At 42.3% G+C, this 22,114-nt stretch overlaps 1 protein-coding gene across 5 annotated transcripts in view; it reads right to left on the bottom strand.

Moving 5' to 3' along the window:
- The window catches only part of grin1a (glutamate receptor, ionotropic, N-methyl D-aspartate 1a), a gene marked incomplete at its 3' end in the record, with an annotated part of 50,805 nt that overhangs the window by 8,405 nt on the left and 20,286 nt on the right, over positions 1-22,114 (bottom strand). For all 5 annotated transcript variants that reach the window (XM_080476806.1, XM_080476808.1, XM_080476807.1 and 2 more), the window contains 12 exons: positions 20,143-20,287; positions 17,002-17,088; positions 16,540-16,675; positions 16,075-16,202; positions 11,784-11,948; positions 9,526-9,644; positions 9,033-9,145; positions 8,446-8,594; positions 7,557-7,714; positions 6,778-6,939; positions 6,346-6,455; positions 5,825-5,970 (listed from right to left, as the gene is read on the bottom strand). In XM_080476806.1, coding sequence (XP_080332932.1) covers positions 5,825-5,970; positions 6,346-6,455; positions 6,778-6,939; positions 7,557-7,714; positions 8,446-8,594; positions 9,033-9,145; positions 9,526-9,644; positions 11,784-11,948; positions 16,075-16,202; positions 16,540-16,675; positions 17,002-17,088; positions 20,143-20,287 — 1,618 coding nt within the window. The remainder of the gene's footprint in view (positions 1-5,824; positions 5,971-6,345; positions 6,456-6,777; positions 6,940-7,556; positions 7,715-8,445; positions 8,595-9,032; positions 9,146-9,525; positions 9,645-11,783; positions 11,949-16,074; positions 16,203-16,539; positions 16,676-17,001; positions 17,089-20,142; positions 20,288-22,114) is intronic.

The raw sequence follows: 22,114 nt of genomic DNA, 5'->3' as shown, positions 1-22,114 counted from the left end.
GTAAAAAAAGTGCAAAACAATATAAGAACTGAATTCATGGTGATCTAAGCAGAAGGATGCTTCGTCGAAGAAAAGAAAGAGCTCTAAGATGAATGTCAGTAAAGTATAAAGTGAGTAGTAGCAGCGGAGGAGGCCCTTGGGGTGGGCGGGGCAGTGTGGTGTGAATTTCAACATGCCAAAAAGTTTCTTTTAATGGATGGAGGGAGGGAATAAAGAGTGGGGGATAAAAACATAGAATAAGTAGAACACAAAACAAATAGCATGACAAATCGATCCTGGCCAGCACTGGACTCGCAGTGCTTCTGTTCTCATCAGGTCACATGACTAGGCTCTTTTCAAGGAACATTTGGTGGCACCCATCACCCCGCAAACCAGCGTTACCCTCTCATCTCGCCCTCCCTGATGTCGTGTTATCAGGTGTTTAGGATAGATGAGAGCTGGCGGAGGAGTGATCGGTGCACTACATGACTCAATTGGACAAAAATAATCTTTTTTGTTTTCTCCTGTTGGAAGATGACATTTCATGTTAGTAAAGCGGTGAACGTCAGTCTGTGTATTGATCTTAGTTCAAGGAAGGAAAAAATTAAATCAATGCCCCATGTGACTTCAAACAAAAAAAAATCTTTTGCTTTTCTTACACGTCGGCGGGAGTTGCAGCCTTGCCGCTCTGAGCCCTGATGGAGGCGCTGCGTGTGCACAGTCCCGGCCATGCAGGTAGCATGCTGGACCGGTGGGTGAAGCGGGGTGGAGCAGCCGCTCCGTTTCACGCGTGGAAACGGAAGCGGGCTGCCGAAGTCCATTTCCTCCTCCATCATCATCATCATCATAATCATAATCATCACTACCACGCAGCAGGGTTTTCCACACTTGGTTTTTCATCCCAATCTGACACTGACTTTCATTCTTGTTCAGACAAGTGCACTTCTGAGTAACATCTGTTTGCAAATGGGAAGCTGAAAGCCAGATGTGTAGCCTCTCAGTGATGTAGCGGCTAGCATTAACTGACAGCACCACAGGAGTCACAAACATTTGTACGGAGCCCCTGAAGTCCTCGGAGGTGGTACTTTTTAAATCTTGTGCGCACAAGTTACTATTTTGTGCCGAATTGTCAGCAGCAAACCGGGAACCGAACTTCAGCGTCGTGTCAAACGGCACGGCCTAAATCTGCAGCCTCAGTATGCGCAGCAAGTGATTCCTGCTGAAAACAATCCCATCTCTAAGTGCAAGAGCAGCAAGATTGTCACTGAATGACAATTTAAGATGAAAATAAAACTTGATTCACTCAGTTCTCTCCATTACATGGTGACTGTGTGCATCGGAAGTCATTAAATACGCGTTTGAATTCATCGTAAATTATCTTGTGATAATAAATACCACCTTCAGGGACTTTACGGGTGCCGTACATTGGCAATATGCAGTGATGTAAATCTTTTCAAAGTCAATTTGAGCATCAAATTGAAATACTACTCATCTATCATATACACATAATATTCAGACCAGACTAAGTGTGGTTAACTTGACTCCTTTCACTCCAGATCATGGTAGGAGAGAAGACTCTAAAACAATAATAGCTGGGCTTTTGGGGACACTTGAGGGCTGAGGAAAACAAGCTGTAAACAAAAATATTAATACATTATGATCATTTTAGTTGACAGGATGACGCGAACAGCTAAGAGCAACAGATACAATGCAGCATTAGCATTCATTTTGAATAAATGCTTGGATACCATGTGAAGGGGAAATCAGTGGTGCGAAATGATCGTGTTGTTGTTTTTTTAGAGGAAACAAGAAGCTTGCATCTCCCTTAATGTTTTTATTAGAAAGCCTGCTCGATTTTTTTCTGTTACTGATATCAACATGTCATTTCAACCAAATAACCATCATCATGGCAGGATTCGCCCTCAGAGTCTGAACCAAGTTGCTGCACATACTTTGTCTGACAGTAGTAATATCTAGTAGAATGCCAGATTACCATATGTTACTGTTTTTACTGCATTCAAATGAACTGTTAAACTCGTGGTTCTGGACTAAAGCTTATCTTATTATCTGAATTTGCACTAAATCTGGCATGAAATTAGTCTCCCCTCCAAAAATGTGTGCTTTTATAAAGTAATTGATAGACTTGTCCTACACGTATTTGTTTTGCATCTAGGAAAAGGCATCCCCCGACCCCGACATCTCTAATATAGAGCCCTCTGGTGGTACCCAGGAGAAGCCTGCCCCGCATTTTGAAATCCACTGCTCATAATAAAGCTCTGTTTTGGTTGTTATTGACTTTCTGGGTAAATTATGAACAATAGTTGAATCCATCACTATATTCCACGAGCTACTTGCTAACATAGTTAATGCAGGTGGTTACTGTGGCAACGTGCTGCAAACAAAATGTTTAACTTGTCAAGATTGAAATCACTTTGGACAGATTGCGTCGTCCAGATGAAGTCATGTGCTCAGTGGGGTTATGCAGGTTTGCCCCTCTACATCTCTGTAGACTATTTTAGACATGCAGTTTGAACAAAACATGCATTTGTATCTCTTTGTAAAACATCATGAGAGCAGTGACTGCTGGTTCAACACCCAATTAACTCATAGTTTCAGAGATTTTGAGTATTAAGATTATGTAGGCATAGTTGCATCCTACAAAGAGTCAGATTTAGTCAGGCGTGCACGTGGTCTGAAGCTACATTTCTGTCTGAAAATGTGTGGGAACAGTTCTGCACTGCGTTTTTTTGCGTAACACACCAACCTGAGGCAGTATATGCACATAATTACATACAACACGCAAACAGGCAGTCAAAACGGTGCCGACAATGGGACTCCAGGTTTCACCGCTTGCTGTACTAAGGAAGGAGGAGGTCACATAAAACTGTAATCCTAAGATTTTTCTTTCCATCATAATGACTTTGTGTCCTACATAACTAAGTTGTCATTTTAAATTTATGAAAATTAGATCACTGAGCGTAATCAAATCAGTGCACCCAAACAGTATGAATAAGATCCTGAGCAATAATCACGCAGCACAGATTGGATTAGCAAGACTTCACGGGCCCCTCAGTGCTCCTAGCATGAGACGCCATTATAGCGGTTATAGTTGGAACAAGTGAAGTTTGTGGGCTCGTTGTTTTAGCTCCAGGGCCGACAGTGATGGCCAATGAGCAAGATGAGCATGCATGAGCCGTCTCTGTGCAGCGGCGCAGAGGAATCAACGTGATCATCGCTGTCAAGTAATGAACATTACACTGAGTCTACGGGCAGTTTAGTGTGTCCCCTCTCCTTTCTCAGTGACACCCCCCCACTCCCTTCCCACAGCATGCATTCACCTGCTGTATGTGCCTACAAGACACACGTTCATATGAAGACACTTACAACAGTTACATACAGTAGTCAGTTCGATGGAAGACATTCTGAGGAGGACACTGATTTGCTGACAGGCACTTGTGATTTGTATACTGTACCTTCCTCTGGCCCTGCTGTCCAGATTACAGCAGGGCGAACAACACCCGGTTCAGCGTTTACACTGATACATGCTGCCAGGGCCACGTCACAGACTGTGACTTGACCCCCTCGTGTGGGAACTCAATACCTCCGTGATATCCAATCAGAGAGTAGGTGGTGTGTGGACATGGAGGAGGCGCTGCTCCCACGCTTTATAGCAGGATTGATTGCATCGGAGTACAGGAACAAATCATGTCCTGCAATGACCGGGTGAAGAAACTTATTGATAGGTTGTAGCCGGTCAGTTCACTCAAATATAAAGATCTGATTTATACCTGGTGGTGACGTATCATTTTCCTTCATTTGATTGGTGAGACGGTAAAAATTCAGAGCAGCAAAAGAATAAAACATGGCCAGTCTGTGTGTAAAACGACTAAAATTGCAATTGGAACTATTGATTTCAAACAGTCTGTTAAGCCCCTCTGATGGACACCGTTTCCAGTCTACAGTACATGCAGCAAAGCAAAATTCACAATTCCACAATCATTTAAATCAGGGGTGTCCAAACTCGGTCCTGGAGAGGAGGTGTCCTGCATGTTTTAGTTCTCTCCCTGCTTCAGCATACATGAACGTAATGATGATGTCATCACCAAGGTTGTGAAAAAGCACAATGACGAGCCCTTCATTGCAATCAGGTGTGCTGCAACTGAGAGCAAGCAAAATCCTGCAGGAAAGCGGGCCTCCAGGACCAAGTTTGGACACCCGTGATTTAACTGATGGAAAGCAATAGTGAAAAATAGCGTTGTAAATGGCACTAATAACACTTATTCCCAAATATTGCGATATACCTGACAAATCCGCTAACATAACAGAACATAACAGAACATAACATAACATAAATCAACGTGGCATATCCTCATTGCAAGGGCTATTTTTCCAGGTGCTAAAGCAGTTGTGGACATTCCACAACAGTCATACAACAGGATAGTTATTAGTAGAGTGAGTGTTTATATTGCAGAGAGTTCTGTGCTCCACACTTGGTACCTTAGATATGACAACTGGCAGCTCATGAGGCTCGAGAGCCTCTTGGCTCCATGTGGGCCGATTTCCAAAAATTAAGAAGCAAAGAAGATGGTGAAATAATCTAATTTATAATCTCAATAATAATTGCAACCGTTCTATTGAATATTTTATAGCATTCTGAGGTTGAAATGATCCAATGCATGTTTTTTTTAATTTTAGAACGTGAAGATACTTCTATTTCATAAACATTTTAAATGAAATTAGTAGATCCTCTTCTTATACAATGTTGAATAGGCCATTAAATAAAGAGGACAATATTATTTTGGCCCTCATCGTGAACAAAGTTGCCCAAGATGAATAATCAGTCAGTGCACAGAAAAAACGGTATCTCTCACGATTCTGGAACATTTTTGCAATAACTCTGCTGTTCACATGCTTGCCGAATCACAGAAAACACAGTTCCACTGCTACGGTTGCACACCACTCAACCAGTCGGGTATGTGTGCATGTTTTGAAATTTGAGTGAACTGACCCCTTTAATCTGTGCCTGTTTAGGCAGGCGGTGTTGCGTGAAGCCTCTGGCATGCACTCTGATTGGGTGACTCCATGGTACACAAGGAGACACACCACAGTAAGCACCTTACAGTTGACAGCACTGGCAGAGTCACTGCTGTGGGATTTTACCAGGACATTGATTTTGCTCTTTCTGCTCTATTTGTGTTTTTACCTCCTGGCACGTATGGCTGCCATAGTGAAGTAAATCAATAGTGGCTTGATCAAAGTGCTTCAACTGTACAGTGATGTACAGTTTATGAATATTCTTTTAATGCTTCAGGTGGGGCATTTGTTTATAGTTTGCTCACGTATGTGCGTCATATGACCTTTGAAGCATGTAGGTTTGCAGCAGCAGCGGCGGCAGCAGCAGCTTTGAACTACCGGCTCATGCCATAGACATAAGTTGCTGAAGTTATAATTGGGATCTCCATCATGTTAGAAGGTCACCAGACTAATTATCTTATTGTTACTCTACCACGGGCGGTGACATGGGGGGTGGAAATGGCTCTGCTACATACTAATGAGGGCGTCCCAGCCACTGCTTCACTTCCAGAGGCCTCCTTAGTCTCCTGCAGGCACACACAAGAGACGCAGTTGGCCTCTGGGAACTGTCATGACCTTTCGGGGTGGCCACTCGGCATGCCTCACATTTACATGTAGGCATCAGAGATCACCTTTTCTTGGAGGGTGATCTGGCAGTCTGACCACTACTGAAAATGAAAAAATAAAAAGCCTTTACTGGCTCTCTTGCATTCCAGCATTAGTTGTACACCCCCGGGGTGTAAGCGAGCAGGCACGGGGGAATCGTTCCTACCTGCAAGTTCTTCCTCCAGACGTTGACGGCCGCAAAGGCCAGCTGCATCTGCTTCCTGCGGGCGTCTTTATGGCGCTTGTAGGCGATTTCAATAAAGATGAGGAAGATACCTGCTGCTATGCCTCCAGCCACCAGCATGAAGACACCTGGCAAGCGCGGCAGGGTCGGAGGGTGAGACAAAGGGAGAAAGAGCAAAGAGACAGAGACGAGTGAGGCCTCAAATCTTCAAAGTCGCCGCTCCCGCCGAACATGAACATTCGGGGTCATGCTCGGCAGTCGCCACCCTCCTATTTCACAACCGGCTCCTACTGACGACAGCGGCTGTGGACCACATAATATTAACACAACCGCACAAAGTCACAGCACAAGATACTGTACGGCACACTTCCACAGAGCACCCACGCTAACACGGAAACAATGATTTTTGTAAAGGTATTGGACAAAAAAGGGCTACAGTACCTTACCACTGCAGTTTTTGTCCAATCACTTTTAACGCTTTTTCTACGCCTTAAGGACCATACCTGCCATATTCTCAAAGGTGAGTGTGGCTGGGGCATTGCTCCTTGAGTCACACTCCTGGTATCTCACCCAGGTTTTATCTAGGTCTTCCATGAAGCCGTTCTCATGAGAACTGCAGGGGGTAGGGGTAGTGGGGAGAGAGGTGACAAAGTTAATACACACCGAAAACAGACCAAGCACTCAAGCCGCTTACTCCCAACACAGCAACACAGATGAAACAAATGCAGCTGGACAGGTGCACTTGACAAACAGACATCAACTAGACAAGAGACAGACAAAACAAGGCAGGAGAGGGGAGATACACAGAGAGATGTAACATAAGGCAATGTACCGGATGGCTGTGTAAGTGGTCAATACGTGACCACAAAATCATATCGATAAGAAACAAATAAAAAGAAAGTCATACGAGTAATGCAGCTTCGGCTGGGACAGACCTGAGAATGGCCAGGGACACATTCTGTTTCCAGGGGCTGTCCTTGCGCATGCCTATGCCAAAGCCCGAACGGAAAAACAGCTCTCCCGTGGTCACCAGGTCGCACTTCTGCGAGGCTTCAAACTCCAGCACCGCAGAGTCCCAGATGAAAGCATGCAGCTTGCTGTGGGGGGGAGCGGGGAAGGGAGGGGGCAAGGGGTGAGGGAAGGAGGAAGGAGGGAGGAGGGCGGAGGAGGAGGGGAAGGAGGGGGTTACGGTGCAACAGTACAATGGTTTACATACACATTTACGGCTCCCAACCCCGCTCTTTCGCTCTCTCTCTCTCTCGCACGCCAACATCGTGTGTGTCATTCAGCGTTTACCAGCATATCTCTACCGCTGCTTATGGCCCAAATGAAATCCAATGCCAGATGGGTGAGGGCGCGTCCCCCATTGGATCCCCCACCAATCTCAAAGAAGTTCGTCTGGGTACAACCTGAAAAAGGGTGCTCCTGGACTCAGTGTTAGCTCGACCTCACACTGGTTGTCAGCGCTCTGGTGACACGTCCACACCTGCCACTGTCCCTGACCTAAGTCTTGGCCAAGGGCGATGGGCCTGAAGCAGAGGGACCGTCGCAGTAAGTCCTGCCACTTCCCATCTGGTCCGGAGGTCCATGTCCCTTTTTTGACCCCCCCCTACCCTTCCCAAGCTCACTGAACTGGCCCTGGCTCTATGTGGCTTGATGAGTTGAGCTGCCGGCCAACTTTTGCCCTGGTCGGCCCGGCTTGGCCGAAACTCACTTGTCGCGCACGGCCTGGATGGCCTCGGCGGCACTCTCATAGTTGTGCTTCTCCATGTGGCGGTACATGGTGCTGAGCTCCACCTGCCGCCGGAAGTAGATGTCCACAGAGCTCTGCTTCACCGTGGCGTAGATGAACTTGTCCGATGGGTTTCTCAGCTTCGCAAAGAGACAAGGAAGAAGACACCAAGAGTTTAGTAATACAATTAAGTGATCTGTATTCAGGTGCCTTTTTATTGCGAATCTGTGTTTGATAGATTATTTCCGTATTGTAGTGACGCATCTTGGTCAAATATCTTATACTTTTGGAAACTTTCGTACTCTTTTCTTATCTACACTCCTAAAAAAATTGCATTTGTGGGATGAGAAGCAAAGTTGAGTATGTTACTTGCACTCATTAAAATCCGCCGTTGGCCAATCTTGCAATTTATTCAATTTAAAACATTTATTGTTTCCAAAAATGAATAATTTACAGAACAAAATGTCCTTTGTTTGTATGCTATGTTGATGTAGTGGAAATGGTTATGTAGTAGGAGCCTGGGAAACAGTCAAGGTAGAAAACTTTAACTTAATATCGGGGTCCAATTCAATACTATATTGGAAGACAGTTATCTGTTATCCTGATCCCCCCCTACCCCTCATGATATTTTCCATGACAACAGATACTTGCAGAAAATGTGAAACAAATCCGTTCTCAGAGAATTGCTTCTCTATTGTGATCACTTTTACTGGACATAGCTCGAGCTATACAGGCATGTGAAGGATGAGCTTCTCCAGCCTCTTGGCCACTAGATTGATGAGTTATTTCTCCTCATCTCGATCAATGGAGATGTGTTGTAAAAACACCAGATGGTGGACACAAGCCCAAACATGGTCTTAGCTTCACCCACCCTTGGGTCGTTGATGCCAGTGATGCGCTCCTCAGGCCGGTCCAACACCAGGAAGGCAGCCAGGTTGGCAGTATAAGAGGCGACAATGATCATAGCAAAGCCAGCCCACACCATACCCAGGATTCTCGCTGAGAAGCTGCGCGGCGCACCTGTGGGGTCAATTCATGGTCTGAGTTTTCAGGTCAGAAGCTTTTCATTTGGAATTTAATCATAAAGAGAAAGATGTGAATAGTTTCTCATGATTCTAGAATTATACTAGCAAATTGTCTGTGATAGTGAAATTGTGTGAAGAACCATGACAAAAGTCTCATACAATGCAAATTATTGAGTTTACAGCCTGGAACAGAAAAGATTTTCCAAATCTGAGTCTATAAAGTATCAAACAATAAACCGTTCAAAGACAAACCCCACTAAAGCCTGTATGCACAAAGTGTGACTGGAAAGCAGTTATTTGTCATCTTCCAGGGAGAAGATTAGAGAGGAGCCATCCACTGTTTTGATATGAGTCCTGTTACAGAGTTCTGCACCACCGAGTTCCCTTCAGGAGATAACATTTTGAATACACAGAGGGGAAGATTTTCTCTCACCTTCTCCAATACCAGAGTTCAGTAAGACTCCCCAGGAGAACCACATGGCAGACGATAGGGTGAGGGCGTCTTCCTCTTCTTCTTCACTGTTTACTTTAAATCTTCCAAACGGGCTGGAGGGAAGAGATTGGGAGGGTTGCAGAAGACAAAAATGAGAAATCGCAGGGAACCGATTGAAGAGGGGAAAGCCCGGTGACCCCAAGCAGAGAGGAGAACTGAACATGAGTGAGCGAAGCAGAACAGAGACAAAGTCCTCGGAAAGGAAACAGGATAAAAGACAGCAGCACAAGGACAGAGCGGTGGGATGACTGGAGCCAATCTTCACCTCTGTCAGCCTTGTCGTCCACGACGAGGGAAGATCTGTAGTGCTTGGGAGTGAATTTACACACACACACACACACACACACACGCCCACTCAGATTCAGTCGTGAGTACACGTATCACACATGTATGGGCACACGCACACGCACACACACTCAGGTCCTCCTTGTACCTGAACCGGTCTAGTAGGTAAAGCATCACCGCCACCACATGCACCGATAGACCCACCAGCAGCCACAGCGTGCTTTGGAACGGCTGCATAAATGAATCCAGTGTACTGCGAGGGATTTCCTGAAAACACACACAGTGCAGTTCATCATCATCGATTAATCAACACGTCTGATGACCCTATGTGTATATATTTTAGCGAAAAGACAATCTGAGTCTTTCTACTCGTGGCCCTACATGATAACCGCATCGTTTTCCGCGTTTCTGCCTTTTCTATGGAAAAACGGACATCATTTTCAAAATGTTACTGTGGAAACGTGAAACTTTTGTGTAAATGAAAACACAAAAACGATATGTTTTCACTGAAAACGTTGTTGTGTAATTTCACACAAACACAAGCGCTAAACCAATGAGTTGGAATGTGGAGTTGGATATGTTAGTGGAGGAAGTTATCTTTAACTAACATTCTACAGAAAGAAACATCTGAATTTGGTGAAAAAAAAAGAAAAAAACACAAATATGAAAGAGGATTTGTCACAAAGTCATTGCTGTGGGAAAAAAACAACAACAAGAACAGACAAAATAGAGAAAGTATTGCAAAAGGTACACAAGAGAAAAACAAAATATGATAAAGGAACTCGCAAATAACACGATATTATGTCATCAAATATACATTTTGCTTTGGTGTTTTGTTTTGTGTATTTACTATTGTTTATTTTCAGAACAGAAGAGACCAACACATTTGGGCATGAATAATAAGAATCATTATTCAGAAATGTCTGTTTTTATATCTTTGAACTCCATTTACCCATTTACCCTTCTGCAAGCTCATTTTCATCTTGTTAGCCACTTTACACCATGCTACTGTTATAACACCCGTAAGTTGGCTAACATGCAGTGAGTGTCTGTAATTTGACACCCGTCTCATCCTCTCGCTTGCTGCTGCTGCTGTGCCTTGATGACCATGTAAAGTAATCTGATTTCATCTCCCTTTCATACACAAGTGACCACTTTAGCAACACACACGGTCACACATGGCATGAACACCTGATTTGTTGAAAATCTCACAGCAACACCAGGATAGCACCAGGGTCCTCTTTTAAAATGTGTTATATGTGCGTAACCATCACAGATGGTGTTTGTTTCTCTCAAAGATACCCATCTGTGGCTGCCTTGCTCTGTCATCACAACACATCAAAATGCTTTTTTTTTGCTTTCAGATTTTTTATTATGTGAAAATAATAACTTACAATTGAAAGCTAAAATAACCCGGGATGCGGGATACGATTTTAAAGGAGCAGTATGCAAAATTTAAGGAATACCACTTTAGTTAATTAGGTGGCAGCAGAGATTCACTCAGTTCCCAGTTTATCTTCAGTCCAGCAGAGTTTTGGTTGTCAGTTTTTCATTTTATAATTCCCAGGAGCTCCACCCTCTGTTGTGTTTGATAGCCATGATATTGGACTGAGGACAAACTGCATGCTGGTTATAAAAAAAAAATAAAAAAAAAATGGATAGACTGGGCCGAGCTGGAGAGCTCGCTAACTTCAGTTACCACGCTCACGACTAACAGACATCAACTGATTTACTTCATGACCATTATTTTCTTCATTTTCTAACTTTTAAATATATTAAATGCAAACTTGCCATAACTATAACCTTTATCACACATTTTCACAATGAATGAAGGACAAGCCGAAGCCTCATTTATAGTTTATTGGTATATTTTAACACCCCGTGTTGCACAAAGCAGGTAAAGAAGATAGAAGGATGGACTGAACAATTCTAAAAATACATTATTTTTTTTTTTACTACTCCATATTTGGTTATTGGATCATTTATTTAAGTCAAGCACTGAATATATGAAGAATTACTCTTTAAATACTCTTGCTATACTCGGAACATTCACTTCTGGTCATTACTGCTATCTTACATTTCTGCTGTCAGTGATGACATAAAACTACAAGGAGCCAAAGCAAAATCATGATAACTCCGACTGTATGACTTCATTTAGATTCTATTACCTTTAATCTTATATGTTATCATCCTGTTGAAACTTTGTGGAGAAAATGCAATGCAATTCCTGCACAGAGCTCACAAAACTCCATATACCTCTTGTGTTTTGTCACCATTTTGGATCTTGTGGACACATAAACGAGAAGAAATTGCATGGAACATTGCAGAACAATAGTGAGCAGGACATTCGGCTCCAAAGAGTCAGTTTGACATTACAAAGAACCCCCCCAAAAAAAGTGTACTTACCTTTTTAACAAGGATGGTGAGACCTTGATATTTAAACGGTTTGGAGAACTCGATGTACTGGGCTCGTTCATTGTTTATAGTCAGCGGGGCCACAATCATGTCAGCCAGGCCTCCCAGGAGCTCGCCCATCATGCCGTTCCACTCTTTCTTGTTGCTGTTGTTCACCTGGAGTCCCAAAAGAAAAGGTGTGAACAACGAAAGTCAGCCATGGGCCCGCTGCGGTCTACGCCAGACAAAGCTTCCAGGCATGGAGGATTTGGGTTAAGCCAGGCGGGGATAGTGCGAGGCATGCTGCACATCCCTGAAAGAGTGCCCGTCTTAACATATCAGAAGAGTGCTCTGTGGCTTATCAGATCATGCACTGTAAGAGCAGGAGAAGGTATAGAAGAGTGTGTTCATGCTTTGCCTGCCGAACAGGGGCTTTTAGGGGGTCAGAGATGAATGTTCTGTTTCGTCCGTATGGGTTGACATTCATCGCTTCCTCTGATTCCCTCTCCCCCGTCTCACTTCTGTTAACGCGGCTGCTGTATATCGACGTTGCGTTAATCAATCATACTACCAGTTTGGGAAGAGAGCTTTCGATTTTAAGACCTCACTCTGATGTAACACACCTTAGATAAGAAATAATACTCTGACATCACAACAAAGAGGCAAGGCACCGCAACTCGTGGCATTAAACGATGGTTAACAACTCTTACAAGCAGGCATTCCCATAAGCAATGATCTATGCTGTATAATTACTAACATCTGTATACGTATGTCCTATTTCACTAAAAATGGCTAACAAGTCTATATTTACTGTACTGTAAATGTAAATTTGTATATTCTGTCTGAATAACAGATACACCTACAATTTATATGCTATGTTTTTCATTTACAGCATCATATCCTTGCATTCAGCAGTTAAACAAAACAAAACAACAAAAACAAATAAATTGTCAAAACAAGACAATATTCAAATGAAATGAAATGCTGAACAAAAGTAATGGACAAAGAAAAAGTAATGTCCAACAAATTCCTGTAACCTTTCAGTTCAAAGCACAAATCTCTATGTTAAAATAATTATTCTCCATCAGTATACTTTCATCTTTTGATGCTGGTCAAAATTGTAACAATGTGATTTGTTGTGAAGAATTAAAAGTGTAATTGAGTTAAACCTGAGATGTCCTGAGATAAAGGTGCTATAAACTGGACATTCTGGGTGCGATAAATTCAGACCCGTCTCCCTGAAGCCAAGGAAGGTGAGGTTATATATAGCCGATTTCCTATTTTCCCTGCACAAAGTCACACCCTGTCCTCGTCCGTTTGAAGGAAATAAATGAGCCCTGTCCAAATGAGAAGCCTTCGGCACCTATATGATATATATGGATAATTTCCATGTGTCATTGAACTCACACGGTTCAGCGACGCTGTAAAAATAGCATTGAGTTTATGTGGTGTGTGTGATGCAGCCGGAAGATTTAGAAAAAGTTCATCCGGGATTATCTGATGAGATACTGACAATGAGAAAGAAATGAGCAGCTAAAAATATCACATCTATGCAATCTTGGCTTTTTCAGTTCTGTAATTTTAGTCTCATTCTCTGTGACTGTAAAAAAAAAAATTCTATCATGAAATGTAATAAAAACATTGTGATGAAATTTACAACAGAATTTCATTCTGTCCTAAATGTAAATATGAAATAGATTTTCAATAAATTGGCTTTCCATGTGTTACAGTACTAATAGATATGAATGAGAACATTTTAAATCAGCCTTGTTCACAATCATTTCTCTCCATTATTTATAATACAAATTCTGTGTGTTTTACTTGGTTTTGCTCTGAGCTATAACCTGCACATTAATCAGATGAATCACCCTTTTCTAGTGTCATCAGAACAGATTAGGACAATGAACCAATACATTTCAGAGAACGATGGTGTTCTGACTTGTAGCCGGAACAGAAGAGACGAAGTTGCAGGCAATGATATAAACCAAGGTTGTGCTCCACTTTCTGCCGTGCGATTTTGACTGACAGCCAATGCAAAGTATCTGCTGTCTGTCGTCTCATCTGTCAAAATAAGTGACAGCCTTCAAAATGTTCTGGCATTGTCAGAGAAATTCTGTCAACAATATTCAGTTTATGCGACTTCTGACCCAAACGTGTGCCTGGCGTTCTCCACTTCTCTCACTGGCTGCAGCTGTTGGATGTAAAACTGAAGTCGCAGAACGACAAAAGCACCGTGAACCATGTGGAAAAGGCCAGGAAAAGAAGTGTGGGGGTATCCATGCTGAAATAAAAAGCTAAAAATGCCATGTTGTCTTATCTTACAGGTGAATGTGTGTTCACTGACCCACAAAGTGTGTTATTTGGGACTATTGGCGACAGTCATGAGAGAGCCTCTATTGGACTCTGCACATGCTTATTTTTTTCAAAACCCTCTTGGCCTTGTTCTGCACGTTCGCATGTTTTGTTTATTTCAATCTAGATTGATTTTGTATCAGTGTCCCTTTTTTCCGTTACATTAATCTTCTATCAGGCAAGTCACTAACTAAAGCATACCTGGTAACATTCAAATTTCTTTGTGCAACTGTGAAACAGCAAGTCATTTTTTGGGAGAATACTATAGAAAATGAAAACATGAAAAGTGTGAATTAGACACGTGGCATAGAAAGGTTTAAAGAAAGTAACTTGTGTTTGATATCTAATCCTACTTTCAAGATACATATTAATGCCTAAAAGTTGGCTTTGAAGGGCATGTGTTAATGTCTGTTAGTCAGAAGCTGTAGTAAGTCTCGGTATGTCTGTGTACAGCCTGCAAGTGATGGTCTTTAAATGGGCATTAAAACCTATTTTAACAGGTATTGTGTGCATTTCAAAGGGTCTCATTCCCTATGATACTCATTAAATTGCTTTCTCATTGATTGAACTTTCAGATAGCATACATGCTGTCGGTGAACAACTCAGAATAACAAAATTATTGACTTCACACACAGACAGGAGTACTGAAATGAAGGATTTGTGGAGTTATCAGATGGAGCCCTGAGTCCCCACAAGCACAAAATCAAGTTTTATACCATAATTAATGTGTCAATTGAGGAAGTGATCAAACATATTGGAGCATTACAGCAAGTAAACATAAATTTTGAAAAAAAAAAATACAAAAGGAAAGAACAGGAAAGAAAAGTCAAAGCAGTAGGGAAAAGAACAGCAACCAAATATATTCAGAAAAGGCTGCAGGATCTAAGGAGTACAACACAGAAAAAAATCTCATCTCACATATAAAAGGAAACGTCTCCTCCACCTTAAGAGCATCTCAATAAATCTGAAGTCGTGTTTTTTGAGTGAAAACGGAAAACATTCGTTGTGTTTTAAAGGTTCATTTACATGACAACGCTTCATCTCCATTTCCCTGTAGGAAACCTCAACTTCTCTGAAATGCTGCTACTGTGCATGCACACCACGACCGCAGCAAACAGTTCTTCTTCTTGGTAGTTTTATAGTTGAGAGTCACCCTACTTGGTCGTCTGCCCATATGAATGTCTGTGTACTCGTCATTATTAATGTTTATAGTGTATTGTTCTCTGCACAGATGGGGATGCTTTCATTACAAAAACAAACAACAGCACTAACTCTAGCCAGACATGCTCACTATATTGTTTTCAGCATTTCTGCTGTTTCCGTGTAAACAGACATACTTTTTAAAACGTGTAATTGTGAAATTTTTCTGAAAGGAAAGCGCAAAAACGATGCGTTTTCACTTGAGACGTCATGTAAACGAGGCCTGAGCTGATTTGCATCTCCTTTTCAATGTGTTAAAAACAGATGCAATAATTTTCAGATATTGTGAATCACAGTGCATGTTGAAAACTAATCATGAGCATGAGCTCCTCCCACATTTTATCGTCATAAAGGCAAACATGCTTCATTGATTTTGTTGTTTTGTTTGTCAAGCATCAGTAGATCAGCTTCAACGTGTGTGGGCAATATCAAGGTGGTAAAATGAGTAGACCCTTTTGGTAGACCCCTTATTCAATTATTCCAGTGTGTTATCAAAAATGTTAATCTAGTTATTGTTGACATAGTTACTCTCAACCCTACAATGAAACTGCTTGTTGCTAATTTTGTGCATTTTTGAATCTGTTGGTGCTCGTCTACATCTTATAGCTGTGAGTAGTTAGTGAGCTCTGTCATGTGAGTGGGGTAAAAGAAACAAAACAAAAGTTACATCAAGTATTAAATGTGAGATTATTGCATGCAACTTCAGCCTCATGCAGCAAAAGAAAATATTAATATTCAATGTGGAACTAACCCGCTCCTGAGTTCCAAATTTCCCATCAGCCACCAGATGCACCTCGTAGGTGAAGTTCATGGTCATAGCCAGCTTGATGAGGAGGTCAATGCAGAATCCGTAGCAACACTGGGGTACGATTGGGCGTCCTGTAATGGAACCAGCGATGGTTGCTAGTTAGAAACAGTCGAGGTGGAATGGTGTTTGCTGTCTTGTGTTTTCTTTTTTAATCCAAAGGCGGCGCACGTAGACTGGACACAATGCGTGACACGGCGGTGCACTGCAGACGCACGACCACACACACAGCCACAAAAGCCACACCGCACACAGATGACACACGCCCCACGCAGCTCCATCACTCATTCAGAATGGCTTCATGCATACATATATAGATACCTACTGCATATATATGTATGCATCTCCAGTGGGTGTTTGGCGGGGTGCAGTAAAAGCACAGTGATAGTAGAAACGTCCCTGATAGGTTACCTGGGATGGTCTCATTGGGCCCAGTGCAGATAACCTTTTTTATTAAGACTCCATTGAGTGTCATTTCCTCGTGGCAGGTTCCGTCTGGCATGGTCGGCTTCACGTACACAAACGGCTCCTGGTGTATCGTCACTATCTACAACAGAACACAAAGCTGCATCTTTTCCGGGAGACTTTTGACAGAAAGTGGGTTTTTTACCAGAAGCACACATGGTAGGAATGACAGATGACTTTAAAAACAACTGACGGGGATACAGACGAGAGGATCTCTGCAGGCCTACAACGAAGATGAAAGTCATATAAAATACATCAGTGCTGCCTTTATGAACACGGATCAACTTCATTCCCCTCTGGGAACGAAATGTTAGCGCACTGTCCGACGAGAGTACATCAGCCCAGGTCTGCGTTCAATCTGTGTGGACGCGAATGTCACATCGCGGCGGTGGAGCGACGGCAGCCTACCTTTAATCTGGTGGACATCTGGAAGCCCTGCGGTTTCTCCGTCTCCCCGCCCGGCCAGATGATCTTGCGCTGATTGTTCATCACCACCTGCGGAGGAACAGCACAATCATGTGTAAGTATCACCGGTGAGTGCTGACAGAAGGCGTGCTGCTGATGAGGCTCCAACACTGTGGGAGAGCAACACTAATGACTCAGGCTTTATGTAACCGCGACTCAGCTCTTCCGTCATTTATCGCAACTCAGACTCTGAGATACCTGGGGGTTTCAGGAAGTCCTTATTACACCCATCGGCAGGAATGTGAGGTGCTGATCCTGATACTTTTTAATTGTCTGCCTGCCCTGTGTATTACTTGACGGTAATGCCAGCACAGATGGAAGGTACAGAGCTGCACGGACATATCATGCAAAATGTGAGTTAAATAGTGTCTATAAAATCATCTTGCTGTCTTTTTCCCGTGAAAGGGTTTGTTGATTTGCTCTCGTAACATTGTACTATCACCATCAATCTTCAACAGCTGGCCAGTCTGACCCAGCACATCCTGGTCTATGTGGGGCCTCCTCATTGATTTAATACATTTCCTCATGTATCACAATCCTAACCCATCCAAACTAACTTCTATACTAATCCTGACTCTAACCATCATCTTAAACCAATTCTGACCTCGGTAACAAAACAACGGCTTCACCCTTAAAAACATGCAAACTTCTGCAGGGGGGCTGGCAGGTGGGAGAAAATCTGAGTCCCTGGAGAAGAACTCACACAGAGAGAAAATGGAACCTCCCCTCCTGTGATTGGCTGTGATGAAAAACCACTAACCTGCTGTGCAAGCAACTACAGAGCAAATTTTCATGCATACAGTGAAGTCTCTGTTTCTTCTTCTCCACCTTGACTTGATTTTTTTCCTATTTGTTAAAATAAGCTGAGAACAATGTTAGACATTTTCTGAAATTGTAATAATATATATTTGCCATTCATGTTCTACTGTAAATCACTTTTAATGTTCAGTGGAAAATGTGCATCCAAACACTGTAAGACACATTTTTCGACATAGATGGTAGCGTTGGCTGATTTCCTGCTGTTAAAGCCTCCAACAAGCCCATGTGGTTTAATTAAAAACTAGAACAGTGGCTCTCAAGGATCATTATACAACGATGTACCGCTTTGAAATACTTTTTCAGTGAAGTGCTCTCTCATCACAACAAAACATCAGAAGTAGATAAAAGCTAATGCAGTGCTACGCAGTGGAGACTTGAGTTATTAGTGTTGCCTTATTAAAAATCCATGAAAGTGGAAAAAAATGTTGAATCCATCAAGGCGTTTTTGAGAATCTAGATCAGATGTAAGAAACTGTTCATAGCTTTTATTTTCCTTGTGTTTTGGTGATGTGTCCAAAGTATTTGACTTTACTGCAAACTTTTGACATCAGGAGGGCTTCTGCAGCCTTTCGTAATGGAAATCTGAGAAGATTACAAAGAAAAAAGGTTGGGAATCTGCTTGACTAGTCATTTTGAAATGAAAACCAAAGAATTCAGGCACTATCTGCAGGACTGGAACAAACCATCAGGGATTCTGTTATTCCTAATCAAGAAGAAATGGAATTGAAGAAATATCCTGGCATGAACAAGCAGTTACTGTAAATCATTGTTATACTAATGACAGTTGTAAGAGGTTATTAAACTGTGATGTTCCAACAGCAATAATTAGTGCACGTTCAGCAAAATTCCCCAACTTCTGCAGTGGGCAGGAGTCACTAATCTTGCAAAGTCATCAGAAATATCATCTCTTTGCATCAGAAAGAATTACATGTGAACATTTTCTGAAAACAAAAAAAAAGTTGAGACTGAACAGTTCCCTAAAGTTTAGTACAAAAGTGTGGGAACAAAGCTGGACCTGCATTTATCCACCATGAAACACAAGAAAATAGTGTAATTGCTGCAGCTTGGATAAAAAAATAAAAATAAAAAATTACAAAAGTGATGCTGAATTAGGTAGGAAAGGTGATGTAGCTTGAATGCTCTTATGCAGGCACATTGTCTGGTTTTACGGTTTTGGTATTCACTCAGGATTTCTTTGAAAGCTCATTGTAGCCTGTGTTTTGAAGCTTATTAAATAAAAGTGATTTACAGAATTAAAACCTTTGCAGGTGCTTAGTAGGAGGTGATTACTTGACGTTCCGGGGGGTAGTAGTTGAAAAAAGAAAAATTTTAGGTTGATTGTGTTATGCCTCATGTGAAAGCCAATATTAAATTCACATTTCTTTAAAGAGTGGTCCTAAAATCAAGGTTTTTCAACAAAAAGAAGGCGGTAATAGAAAAAATTCCAAAAGGACTGAAAGAGACTTTCAACTTAAGGAGCACTGTCAAACCATTAGGTTCTTGGAATGTGCAGTGCATGAATACATAGTCTTCCTGATCCGACCACTCCTGGTGAACCCCCTGATGAACTTCAGCTGCGGGCGAGTGGCGCAGGGGCGGTGAAACCGGGGATGAGAACTATTTGCATATTCATAGAGCTGCACTTAACTCAGCGAGTGCAAAGGGTTAAGTCACATCTTAGCCACTTAAAGTGATCAGGGGATTTTTTTTTTCTTTCTCAGAGGAAACCTTAGAAATGTCTGATGCTGATGAGGAATGCGTTTCTTATGTCACGTGAAATTGTCATTTGAGATTATTGCAATAGTTGAAATGAAATAGAGTCAACCCCTCCAGAAACATAAGAAAACCCCACATGTCTCCCACCTGAGTTATTCATTTTTCTGAGTACTTCCTGTCTTTGACCTTTTCTGCTTTCAGGTAAATTTCAGTGGTGCAATTCATCTTACAATGATGACTGGAAGCAATGGCGTGTATTTGAGCAGCTTTTCTGTTTTAACTAAGACAGACAGCTGTAGCATCATGTTAGTTTTGGTTGACTGTTTTCTGCACTGACTCAAGAGAACAGAGCTGCTCCACTTTAACTGCACTGTACCAGACATAAAAATAAAAAAAAAACTTGGTACACATCCACTATGAATAAAAAATATATGAATTCGCAAGAGGAGTCGACCCACTCATTGGCAGAGAGAATAAAGTTAACAACCGACTTAAAAAAAAAAAAAACTCTTCATAATGACACGTGGCAGGGTGATGAGGCGGGATTACCTGCGTCCCGTTGTATATGCCCACTTGAATGAGTCGAGTCTTCTGATAGTTGAGAATGCTGTAGTGGGCGTATTTTCTGTCTCCGTCGTCGTTGAACTCCACTCGACCTGTGAGGCCCTCGGGATATTTAGATGACATCAACACTCTGTGGCAAGAAAATGGAAAAGCTTCATGAGTGCAAGCGCCCAAGTTGGGATTGATGATGTAAAATGTGCTGCAGGAAGGACGTGTTCCAAAAGTTTACATCATGACAAACGCCAGTAGAGTATTAACTATGACTGTTGGATTGTATTAAGGTTAAGGATTGTTGATTTTTGAAGCATATAAACCTGCGAAAAAGAATCCTGAAGCTTAGAAATAACGGAATGTTTGAGCAATTGTAACTTAAGCTCATGCTGAGGGGAATTTATTGTTGATATGGAGCTTAAAGCGGCAATTCAACCTGGAAGACCGACCTCCATCCAATCATCCAATCGCCGCTCATCTTCAGGCAAACCCACGTGGCAGCTAATCCCTGCTGCAGATCGTCTCTGCCTCAGCCAATCATCGTTCAGGTTCCTTCTCTCGAGGCCTCGTGTTCCTGCCTCGTCCACTCCAGCTGTGCTGCTACCTGCGGCCCCGCCTCCACCTGGTCTCGTCTCTACACTGCCCATTGACGCTCATCATCCCCTGCTCACCTCAGGCCTCATCCTCATCTTCCGCTACCGCCAGTGTCCAGGTTCCGGGGGGGAAGACTAATCTGTTGATCATCTTGTTCATGCATTCAGAACTTTGTCTCACTGTCGTCCGCCGGCATCTGAGCTGCCAAAGTATCTTTCATGTCCAATAAAGCTCTTCTGACGAATCTGTGTTTTGTGTCTTTTCAGGTTGTAATGTATATACAATGGCAGGGGGTGGGCGGATGGCTGGGTTTCACTCAGTTTTTTAAAATGAAATTTTATTCTGTAAAGTTTGATTTGATTTGATTACCTTCGCCAAGAAAAGTTGGGCGACCAACAGAGTTGGCCCAGAAGATTATGTTTTTGTCTCTGTGTATTTATTTATTTATTGGTTTGTATGTATAGGTTTTACCAATGTTTCGCAAAAACTACCAACCCGAATTGCATGAAATTTCAAGGGATGATTTGTTAGCATCCAAGGACCACTCACTTAGATTTGTGGATGCTAATGGCAGACCATTTCTGAATAAATCCCCAAAAACTGCAAAGAAATTTCCCATACAAAGTGGATGGGAGAGGCACACCATGGAGGAGCTCTGTTGCCATGGAGATGCTCCCCGCTCAGTGTTTCACACAGAGTTGTTGCTACCTGACAGGCTAGGTAGTATCGATATGAGCTAATGACTAAGATGCTGGCGATGCTAACTCTACTTTGATTTGTTTTCTGCAGTTGACAAACAGTATCTTAGTGACGTGAGTCTGCTCGCAGATAAAAGAAACGTTTCCTTATTACATTTTTTTGGTTCAAGACATTTTATCCTCGAATTAAAAACTGGCATTCTTTACCCAGCTGACTGTAATCTAGATGAAGTTAATTATGTACTGTGAATGTCAGTTTGAGTTGGCTGCATCATTTGATTTAAGAAGGACGGGAAAAAAAGGCTTTTTTTGGGGTGAGACACGTTGAATAAGACAGCACACTGGATGCTGAGCTTGGATATTTATTGTTTGTTCAGTCGGATCAGTCTGGAAGCGCCGCATTCGTTTTCCTGCTATGCCGCTGACAAGCTGCTCTAAGTGGGTCAGCAGAAACTCAGTGGCTTCCTTTTGTGTCAAATAGTCTGATAAACAGAAGATTTATGGTGGAAAACCTGATACCGCTCTAATTCTGTGGAGCACATCACAACTGACAAAAACTGCACAGCAAGATTAGGTTGTGTAATTTATATTTAAAAAAAGGCTTGTTATGATGTTGAAGCTGCTGAAGATTCTGAATTGATGGGAAAAAAAAACAGACGCTTCTAAACAAGCTT

This window comes from Lipophrys pholis (assembly GCF_963383615.2).
Source record: "Lipophrys pholis genome assembly, chromosome: 12".
Classification (NCBI taxonomy): domain Eukaryota; kingdom Metazoa; phylum Chordata; class Actinopteri; order Blenniiformes; family Blenniidae; genus Lipophrys; species Lipophrys pholis.
Note: the sequence above shows the minus strand (reverse complement) of the source record. Positions and strands in the feature narration are given on the sequence as shown.